The following is an 11,186-nucleotide window of genomic DNA, read 5'->3' as shown; positions in this document are numbered from 1 at the left end:
GTTACGTCTTGGCGTCGAACAAAGAAGACCGCCATTATGCCTTCATTAAAGTAAAACTAATCTTGTTTAACTCACCCCGACCATTACTGTAGCTAACACTGGCCAATTTATAACTCTGATCTAACACAATCGCATCTGTTATCCGCGGCTCTATTCCCTCAGAGGATCGTTTCTAGTCTGCTTCGGGGCCACGTCCATTTTTCATCTTGTTCATCGGTTTTTAGTCTTTGATTCTTTTACCTTAGACATTTGAAACCATTGTGTTGCTTTCCTCTTCGCCTTTCGCCCTGATAGCTTTTTCCTTGGATGCCACCCCTTTTTTGTAGTAGTGCACTAAGTGTTTTAAGTGCACTACAAACTATGTCACCGGGTTTGTGAGAGTGAGTGAGTGAGTGAGTGAGTGAGTGAGACCGTGGTGGCAAATAGGCCCGTAGCGCGTGCATAACTTACGAGCATAACAGGTCCTCTGGAAGCGAGCTGGAGTTTCAACAAAATGAGCTCCAAAATCGTCATGAATTTGTGACGCTGATGAATAATAGAGCAGTTGCTATTTCCAAAACGATGGAATTACTTTGTGATACATAACCTCGTCTAGGAGAGTGAATTTTTGACTTTTTAGAAACAGTGGTCAACAACCTCAATAGTTGGGCCAATCTCGTACCCAGAGGCCTCGGGCGTTTTGGCCAGCGGGTGAGCGCCCGGAAAGACTCTGGGATATGGACTTGAACTGTATTTTTTTTTGCCCGCTTGCGTAACAATGGCAGTCCGACAGGAAATCGGTAAGTAATTCGGAAGCCCCAGAATTTGGAGGGAGATTCAAAATCTAAAACTAGTTTCAGTGCTGTTTGTTTTTTTCTACCTCAGAAATATATAAATCACAAAAATAATAAAACGAAGAGGTTTGAATTATGTCTTATACCGTACGGGAATTTTCCCACGCAGCTAAAACATTACATCAGTGTCTTTGAGGAGAAATCCGTGGAATAAGGTCTTGTCGAAGCCATTCAAAATTCCGGAAACATCAAATTGTAGTAGAATAGGACATTGGTGTCGTTTCCACAAAAAATTGTCGATCGTTCTGCTTGCACGGTGGCATTCTGAACGATGGAATGCACGCTGAAACACTAAAAATACACCTACCGAAAGCGTCAGAGATTTCATCTTCACTTGCTCGTACAGCAAGCCAATGATCATTTCTCCAGTTTCTTTGACGGCGTGTAAAACTAAAATTTTTGTTTCTCGAACACTTTCAACTCGCCATTTCTACTGTTTACGGTTTTCTCTTTTCTGTGTCCGTTTGAATTCAAGCATGCGCAATAAGACCGCAACCCACTTTTTCTGGGAAAATAGAGTCGATTATCCTAGAGTCTCTCCGGGCGCTCACCCGCTGACCAAGAAGCCCGAGGACTCTGGGTACCAGATTGGAGTTGGGCTATTGTGATCTTTGTGTTGAATTCGCACATTTCTTGTCAATCTTTAAAGCACTTGAAAGAAAAAAACCAAAGCAACAAAAACAAAAACCCGGTGTCTTGCCATCATTTTGACACAGATGTATCCTTTGTTTCGTGAGTAAACATGCGAAGTAACTTGATCACGGCGCCCGCTGAATTCGATGTCACTTTCGATTTTCGACTTACTTGTGCGGCCAAAAGTTCAATAGCAAAATTGAATGTAGCAAAAACCTCCCAAAGTGTTTTTCGCTGGTCGTAACTTTATCTCCTCGGTTCAAAATTAATGTTGTTTTCATGTCGCAAATTTTGTTGCTGATGGCAAAATATTTTATTCTCGGTCTACACTTCCTGAAAACTTCTTCGTCTCTTCCTAAAAACTGTGTATCAATATTTATTTGTTTTGCATAAAGCAGGCTAACAAAATCTGCTCCCTGCTTTGTTCGCATTTTTTAGCGTTAAAATAGAATTTTCGGTCCTATGTTTCTGACGGGAAGTCCCATATTTTGAGGTCACCCATCCACATACTAACCCCGCCCGACAGGCTTAACTCAGGGAACTTTTGTCTTCAGTACAAAGCTGTCAGAGCCTCAGAGTGGTGAAAAAGAAGTTGTAAGGGAACTTGAAAATGATCAACATGTCAGCCTCGAAGCCAATGTTTCCCGATTCTCTTTTATTTTTTTCAATCGTTCTGGGATTTAGTATTTTACTAGTAACCACATGTCTTCTCAGGGGGCTATTTACCTAAGACATCTACCATCGCACTGTAATGATATATGCTATACAACACCATGTACCTACAGAGCTACATATTACGCAAAGTTAACTTGAATGTCTTGGAAGACAAAGCGCAGCTCAGTTGACACGATACCGCGCTGTGTTACTGCACTACCACACGTACGGATTGCGTGCCTATAGACCCATATCATTCAATGTCCAAACAAAAGATTTTGCCCGTCGAACCTCTCATTCAATGTGAGGCTGAACGGGCAAAGACAATGCAAAGACAAAGCCTTTATTCCCCACGGACTCCAAAATGGCCGCCGAGTGATAAAGGTGAATTTTCTTCACAATTACTCACTGAGACGGTTGGGTCTTTGGTGAGAACGCTCGGCTTACACCAATGTGGCCCACCCTTTTTTGTCATACACAGATCATAGTAACACAGCTGATCGGCTTTTCGGGTACTGAAAAGGGTTTGGTACGTGAGAGAAATGGGCCCTTCCTTCCAGAGGTTTTTCTCCGGGTTCCGTGGTTTTCCTCTCGTCAAAAGTCAACCTCAGTTAATATGATTCAAGATGGCCTGCAGGTGATCACGTGATTTCGAGTGCAATTTGGAATAATTAAGCCCAAGTAATTTTTTCCAAAGACGAAAAAAATTGCGGGCGAGGGCAATTTCTGGTTTGAAAGAGGTCACAAGTCCTTTATTTATTCCAAACTACACGAGGAAAAGCATGTGATTACTTATTAATAATATACAGGAAAAAATTCGAGATAGTTAAGCGGAAGCAACTCACGCGTATCACGCAAAAACATAAATTGCGCCATCCATGGCTTGCATTTGATTGGCTATCTCTGACTTTGTTTGCTCATTCACCAATCAGAATGCTCGGTTTATTATTCCTTTTTGCACTGAATTACCTCTTTTTTTGCACTTTTACCTGAAGACTGCATTTCTTTTAACCAATCAGAATCGAGAGATTTTTTCTTGTATATTATTATTGAAGTTATAAACATAGCTCTTGTTAGAGGGCGACGTTTTTGAGCCACAAACGGAAACCGGAAATAAACATTCCGTATGCCAGAACAGTAGTCCCTTCCGAAGTTTTAAACTAATCGTTTCTATTATTGAAAAATATCAATTGGTAGTGTTAAGACTAGTAAGAAAGGAAACAACTCTCTTCCGGCGCAAGAACGCTTTGTGCGTAAGCTCCGTATTATCAAGTCCTTGCGACAGGATCCAATGTTGTCTTGAAACATCTGTTAGGCCGTCTACAATGAATTTATAGTTGACGTTTGCAGAAGATTGTTTCACTTATGGTCGCACGTTGATTTACGTAAGGAATTAAGAACAAAAAAAGTCTGTGTAATTGTGTAATAGACCATTAAACGGATGCCTTTGGGTTTTGGCAGTGTTGGCTGACATATAATTTGTTCCTTTTCCTTCCTTTTCATGCTGTTTCCTGGATTTTTAGGAGGTAAGTGCTGCTTCGTATTTTTTTTCTGAACGTAATTATTTCCCTGGTCAAGCATTTATCCAGCTAAAAAGACTCTTAACCAAAAGGGCGTCCCAAATTTAATGATACTGCCACAGATCTCTGTTAAATTTGATAATTCACTATTTCTTATAGTGCCCCTGTGACCAAAAATTAATTCTTATTTTTCTTTGGATTTCAAAAGTATTTTAATTAAACACTAAGCGACCAAATTTTTAAGACTTGATTAAAAAAGGCACCTGTTTATTTCAACTGGAATTTTCCTATTTAATGGCCCGTCATTACTAACTTTAAGTTCTTGTTAGAGTTGGATGGATCGAGGAGAAAATCACGTCAAAGGCTCACTAGTTTAACAATACAGTGCGTGTGTACGCCGCATATTTAATATGCAGCACGGGAGTTTTGAGCTTTCAGACTTTTAAACTCACAGGGGCACTTTAAACGAACAGGGATCAGGAACGAAGTAACTGAAAGTGCGAAATGAAAAATTTTAAATTCCATCATCCGAAAGTTTACCATGTTCAGTTGAGTTTTAAGTGCTTTAAACGCATTGACGCTACCTTTAAGGGGCTTTCCATGGCAGAAGGAATTTTAGAAATGGAGACAAATTATCGCCCAAGCCAAAAATGTATCAAGCAAAAATTAGAATAAAACAAATTGTTATTTTCCAAGACTTTCGCTCAACAAAACGATCACTGCGATTGGTTGATTCTTGGCCATGTGCCCCTGATCAAATTCAAAAGTACCCCGACCGGGATACAATTCCGCAGTTGATGCCCGCTCCGGATGTTTTGCTGCTATTATTGAACGAAAAGGCTAAATATATGACAGCACTTATGGCGCGGTTTTTTATCCACAATTCTGGAATAAGAATGGTTGGTACGGAATGCTAGGAATAATTCGGTTTGTCTGCAAAAAAAAAAACGTCAGTCGAGATGAGCGGTCCTGGAACGAGTAAACATTGCGTAACAAATATGACGGCCGACGAAGAGGCTGACATTGCTGTCGTTATCGAAGCAAATTTCCTTGTCAACAAAGAGGAGGAAGAAAATCGGGAGACTGTTTTGGATTTGCTGAATGGTTTGGCAGTCCTATGTACAAAGGAGAGGCAATCAATTGCCAAATTGCCTTTTTCTTGTACGAAACATCACTGAAAAACCACGTACTTTTGGTACAATGAAATTAGAAGCAATGTTTCATTGTGTCCAAAAGTGCAACCTGATTTTTTCTCCGGTAGAGGCGTATTTGAATCCGCAGCGCTCATCTTGCCGTCCGCCATCTTGAATTTTCATTCGCAACATTCTGGTCATTCTGCCCCTGGGAGCAGAATGGATGGAATGGCGTTCTGTCCATTCCGGAATAGGAATGCGGAATAGAAAAACGCACGCATTTGACATTCTGGTCATTCTGCCCCTGGGAGCAGAATTGATCGAATGGCGTTCTGTCCATTCTGGAATAGGAATGCGGAATAGAAAAACGCGCGCATTTTACATTCTAGCCATTCTTATTCCAGAATTGTGAATTAAAAAACGCGCCCTTAATGTATAGTCCCTCGGGAAACTAGTTGGTTTTGTTTTCCCGTGAGTCCTGATGTAACATCAAGTCTCGAGGGAAAACAAAAGTATCTGTTTCCCGAGGGACCATACATTTAGTGTATATAATATTATATGGCAAGCAATTCTCAGGACTAATTGAGCACTGTGATTGGCCGGTTTTCCGTCAGGATTTTACAGTGCGGACGGACCATTACCGTATTTTTTTCTCTCCCCCTGGAAATTCAAGGTGAGCGAAACACACAAAGTTTTAAAAAAGTGGACTTTAATTTTTCATCTCGACAGTACAATTACAGCAAACGGAAATTACCTGGTCACCTTTCAGGAGTTCGTTGATAGAAAACGAAGATTAAGAACATTCACCAAGCGGAAAAGTGTCCGATCGCTCAAAGAAATGATGCCATATAATAAACAACTTATTAATTTCACTTGTGCGGTACTGTACTAGAGAATATTGGGTCGTTTTTGTACGGCGCTTGGTCCCACAAATGACAAGTACCTAACGTCAGTGGCTTCATAGCTCAGTTGGTTAGAGCGTCGCACCGGTATCGCAAGGTCACGGGTTCAAACCCCTTTGAAGTCCTAAATTTTTCAGGCTTCTCTACGCAATAGCTAAAATTGCGTTCAGCTTCACTTGAGGTTAGCATTAACTAATTATAACAAAATATATATTGAATGTCTCGAAACTAAGAAAAGCGTTACAAAAAGATTCGTTTTAATTTGTCCTCCAACAGTGATGAGAACACACCTGTTCTTTTAGTTAGCGGAAGCTGCCGTTAATTCTATTTCCACTTCTGATTCACCCACGACGCTCCATGTCTTATTTTTATTTTTAATAGACCATTTTACGGATGCGGCGGCCATTTTTAAATCCATTGTTTCAAATAGCTATTATGGGATTCTAAGGAGGAAAATGCATACTAATTTGCCGCCTTGGAATCCCATAATAGCTATTTGAAACAATAGATTTCAAAATGGCCTTATCCGTAAAATGGTCTATGTAACTCAAGTGGTGCCTGTTTGATGGTATCCACAGGTTACCCAACCAATGAAGGATGGTGTACGGGACATGCTGGTGAAACATCACTTGTTCAGCTGGGATCTTTAAAAGGCCAAGAACAGAAATCACTCCCAACATTTTCCAGCCGAGAGAGCACGTTTTAAGCGAATTCTTTTTTTCCAAAGAAACGTGTACGTGGACTGGGTAACCAGCTTATTCAGTGAATGTGTTCACCGTGATGATGTATCCACGTTGGCGTTTCTGATTGGATGGGAACAATTTTAACACCAAATATCATTTGTTTCATTGGCTGATTGGTCCATTAGTTCTTAATAGTTCAGTTTGATTTCAGAATGACGATGATGAATTTGTTTTCTATATTTTCTTAGTTCGTGCTCTCTTGTAAGGACGGTATTGGTAACAGAAAGACTTTAACCCTTACGTGACTCTGTCACGCCAGGTTAACAGTTAATCTGAAAACTGGATCGTATTTCGTTTGACGTTACGGCGGTCATGTTGAAGGAAAGTATGAGAAAACTCTTATCTGGCAAATCTTTGTTTCATAAACCAACATGGCTTCTGGTCACGTAATCACACCTATAACTTTCTTTTAAGGATGCTCAAACCAGTTTCAACACTTTAAATAGATCGTTTTTTTCAGGGGATCAACTCAACAACACTGTATCACCAAGCATTCATGTTATGATTTCATGTAAAACAGCAGTTATTGCTTAACAAAACTCTCAAACATTTAAATAATGGGTTACCATAGCAACGGGCGATCCATCTAAAAACGCCCTGTATTTTGTCTTAAAATGTTTACATGTCAAAAACGAACTCGGTGACCTCCATTTTTTTATGGTTGGGAAGTAATTAGTAGGCTTAATATAAACTCTTTTCAAAGTTTAAAAAAATTACCTGGTGCGCATCCAGGGCTACCTTCACAAAGGAATTATAGAAATTTAGATTCTAGAAGCGTACGAGATTTGAATGCCCGTTTTTTACCGAAAATACGCAGAAAATTTATAACCCGGACGATTAATCTTACCCTTTGTTAGCAGCATAGGTTGCTCAGTTATTCTCGTTGCTGGTAACTGAGCCTTTTCGCTGATCAAAAAATGCAAAACTGCTACCGTGTTTTTGACCTTTTTTGACACGACAACATTTTTGCAAAACCTCGTACTAAAATCACGAAGGTATCACGTTTTTCCGCCGAAATGACGGTGGTTTCCGCGCGCTCACTGTAGTTCTATGAGAAAATCTCGTACTCGTAGTCGTTCTCGTCCTAGAATCTAAAGCTCTGTCATACTTAAGATGGCTCTTCAACCGCTTTAGTGGATTTTTTCAACTGTCCCAAGATTTTCATCTTAGCTAGCGTGCTAATCCAACAATAAAAAAGAGGTCATCTAGTTCGTTTTTGCGATGTAAGCGTTTTCATACAAAGTATGGGGTGTTTTAAAATGGCTTTTCTGTTGCTGTGTTGACCTGTCATGTCACAACGACTGCATCTTGTCAAGCAAAACTTGGTGTTTCGCCTGATACAACAACATGGCCGTTTCGTGAAAGTGTTGTAGAGTCAGTCCTTGTAATGACAGTTGCTAGAAACGGTTGAAACCAATTTGAGCCACGTTAAGCCTTTCCTGTGACAAATTGCATACTTTTTGAAAGGCTTTAATACAATGACGACTACGAATTTAAAATAGATTGATTCATTTGCTGCTGGTTGAAAATGGCCATAACAGTAAGATTTGTAAAATAATAATACATAGTTTCCAAGAAAATGTCATCTTCTTTCTAACTCTTGAAAGACGTAATGTCCTATTTAAATGAGAATATATTTTTCCGAAGGTTCATTCTTTGAAAGGTTAAAAATATTATTTAGCGAATGCTAGCATGTGAAATTGTATAGAAAATTGTGTGCTTATTTGTTTCTATCATAAGCACTATCTGACTTCAAATTAACGCTAGAAAGGATAAAGTATTTCTTCCCAGCATGAATCTGCCTTGTCACAGGGAAAGCGTGTATCTTGTCCACTTTGAGGTTGGGGTGCCTGTAGCAATCCAGTCTACGTTTAAGTTAAATTTTGTGTTGTATTCGTGATCACTCTATATAAATTAAAGTTAAACCTCAATTGAAACGTATGCCAACCTACGTGTGGTTTTCATTGTCAATAGAAACTTTCCCGTTATTTCTGGCGAAAGATTAAAAAAAGGGTATAATACGCTCGGAGAGATCTGAGAAGCTCATTGCATGTCTGAGTGACAGACAAGAGCTACGAATAGCCTGCGTAGCAGGCGGTTTGGTGAATTTTAGACGCTTCTTTCCACCGGGGTTGACTTTCGAGTGATCGTTAGTAATATGGCAGTGCGAGAACGCCTAAGTCAAACGAGAACGCAAGGGGGGAGGGGCTGAGGAGAAGGAGTGAGAAACCGCTTGCAATCAACCCCTCAAGTTTTCGAAACCTCCGTTCGCCCACGGACGGAGAAAATATGGTTCCTGATTGGCTGGTAAAGTGTCAGAAAAAATCCGCCTGTCAGTCAAAATTGACTGCTTCCTTTTATAAATGTTAAGACAAAACAGAGCGGAAATTTTGCTAAACTTCCATGCCGTAGCTTGGATTTTCTGGTGTTATTAAATAAGAGCCGAAAGACGTAAATCACTAATAAATGGAGGTGATATTTTGGCGGTCCTTACCAACCGAAGGAATTTGACAAAAGCTTTGTAGAAAAACGGGCGTTATGTATTCTGCATTAGTAATCACACCTTTGAGAAGTATCATCGGTGACCAGATGAAAGAAGCTGAAGGCTTAGGGTTCACGGCAACCCGGGGGTGGATGAGTGATTTTCACTGACTTGCTGAGCTCCAACTTAACCAGGCCAAGGGGGGAGTTGGAGGCATGCCTCCCCTAGAAAATTTAAATTCATTTTCCTGCATTCTGAGAGCACATCAAGCCACTCATACACATCAAGAATACCTCCTCAGAAATAAACAAAATATTCTTTGTGTATTCACAAATAAAATTGACATGAACAACCAGAATTAATTACACAAAGCAATAGAGGTATACTGCTATTGACTACATAAAGGATTTTTTTCTGTCTAGAAAATTCTTTTTCTGTGGCTAAGGAGTCTAAAATGTGAATTTTGATTAGATTTAGGAGGAAGACTTAATACACTCGAGAGGTCTGAGAAGGTCATTGTATGTCTGTCATGTCTGAGTAACAGAAAAGACGTATGGAGGGGCTAGTTTCTGTAGAAACTAGTTCTGCCTCGGTGGGGAGTGAAATTTAATAATTTCGTTTTTCAAACAAGTTAATAAAGATAAATTAATCGCCGTAAGAAATTTTTGGAAGTTGACCTTTTGAGCGTTATCACCTCGTAGCTAGTATTCGCTCTGGCGGAATTTTTTCCGGCAAACTGAAAGTCAAATGAGATACACAAATTCGAAGCTCTTGCTTGTAGCAAAGAAGATCGTAAGATCCTTGTGAGGTTAGATTTGAAACGCCATCGTCTTACCCTTGAAGCGCTAGCTTTTATGAACGTCTGCTTGTCTACCATTTTTTTGTAATTGCGCATCCATACAAAGCTATTAATTAAACGTTTCGTGAGACGTTTCAGCCAATAGCTAAGAAATGGTTGAGACTTCGTGAAGTTGGTTTATATCTTAGTCTTATAAAATTTCGTTTTCTTGGCCTTTTTCAGTGGACGCATTAGAATTTACTTTTTTGTTGCGACAGTGAAAACGATTTATAAAATTTAATGCCTTCATATATACTGCAATACTTGTACCAAACAAAGTCCATAAAAAGGGCCAAAAATTTAATATGGCTAGATCATCCTGCACAAATTCCTTTGATATCACCTATGTTAAACGTTTTAACCCATTTAACGTAACTAAAATGCATTACCGTGACATTATTCATGTCGCGGGAAGACGATGGTCACAGCGCTAGTATTTTTCAACCGGAAGTAAATTGTAGAAATTTTTTTATTTAGTCAATATTGTACAAAACGAGTTTTACATTGTTGTCTTTAAAACCAACAACTCAACTACAGCTTGACTTACAGCTATTTAATGAAGCGGCATTATTATTTAAAATTCTTCCTCTGATTGATTTTTTAAAGTCCGTAGAAAATCATCAGCTCGATTCTCTTCAGTAATTAGAGTAAAGATACAGAGCCAAAGGTCGCTGCTCTTGCTCGACGTGGTCTTGTGTAAAGCGGCTTTCAGGAATCTAAATGAAAAAAATACGAAACGGAACAATGAGAAGCGAGTGAGCTCGAATCCACATGCTATGTCAGGCGCGGATCCAGGATTTTGAAATGGGGGATGAATTTTTGTACTAATGTAATAGAACCAAAGCCTGGTTGAGGTGTTTGAGAGAAAAGAAAAAAAAAAAGAAGAAAAAAAAAAGGGGGGAGGGGGTGAAAATTCTGAAGTTCTATCTTTTACCAACACATTTCGACGGCTTGCTGTGCCTATATTCGAGTTAGTAGAGGGTCACCCTCTACTAAGTCTAGCTTGACTGACTTTTCTGCATTATTACAGTTACCGCTGTGATTCCCATTGTTTAGCTCGATTTTTCTGAAAATCTGCCTGTCCCACCCAAGCACTACGGCGTCATGTTTTTCCGATTCGCACGTTTTTGCAAAAGCAGAAAACCCGGGGTCGCACTAGGCAAAGGCGAGCGATGACAGATTCCAACCACAAAGTATACTAATTCTGGTAACGATTTGCTATTTAAAGTGCGACCCATGCCATACAGTCGAACCTCTCGTAAGCGACCACCCAAATTGTCAAGCCTAGGTGGTCGCTTACGAGAGCTTAGACCGTATTGAGTTAAAAATTTGCTTCATCAGCATTGGTTACTGCAGCGACTACCACATGCACCAATGCCCATTTAAACCCATGTAATAACTTTTAGTTGTCACAAAAATATTTATTCCCATGCATTTGAATACAAATC

At 39.7% G+C, this 11,186-nt stretch overlaps 1 protein-coding gene across 6 annotated transcripts in view; it reads left to right on the top strand.

The window, feature by feature from the left end:
• The window catches only part of LOC138060689 (small G protein signaling modulator 3-like), a 57,666-nt gene extending 49,307 nt beyond the window's left edge, over nt 1–8,359 (top strand). For all 6 annotated transcript variants that reach the window (XM_068906540.1, XM_068906539.1, XM_068906537.1 and 3 more), the window contains one exon: nt 6,252–8,359. In XM_068906540.1, coding sequence (XP_068762641.1) covers nt 6,252–6,325 — 74 coding nt within the window. In that variant the 3' untranslated portion in view covers nt 6,326–8,359. The remainder of the gene's footprint in view (nt 1–6,251) is intronic.
• Nucleotides 8,360–11,186: the final 2,827 nt, after the last annotated feature.

Source organism: Montipora capricornis, chromosome 8 (genome assembly GCF_036669925.1).
Source record: "Montipora capricornis isolate CH-2021 chromosome 8, ASM3666992v2, whole genome shotgun sequence".
NCBI lineage: Eukaryota > Metazoa > Cnidaria > Anthozoa > Scleractinia > Acroporidae > Montipora > Montipora capricornis.
Note: the sequence above shows the minus strand (reverse complement) of the source record. Positions and strands in the feature narration are given on the sequence as shown.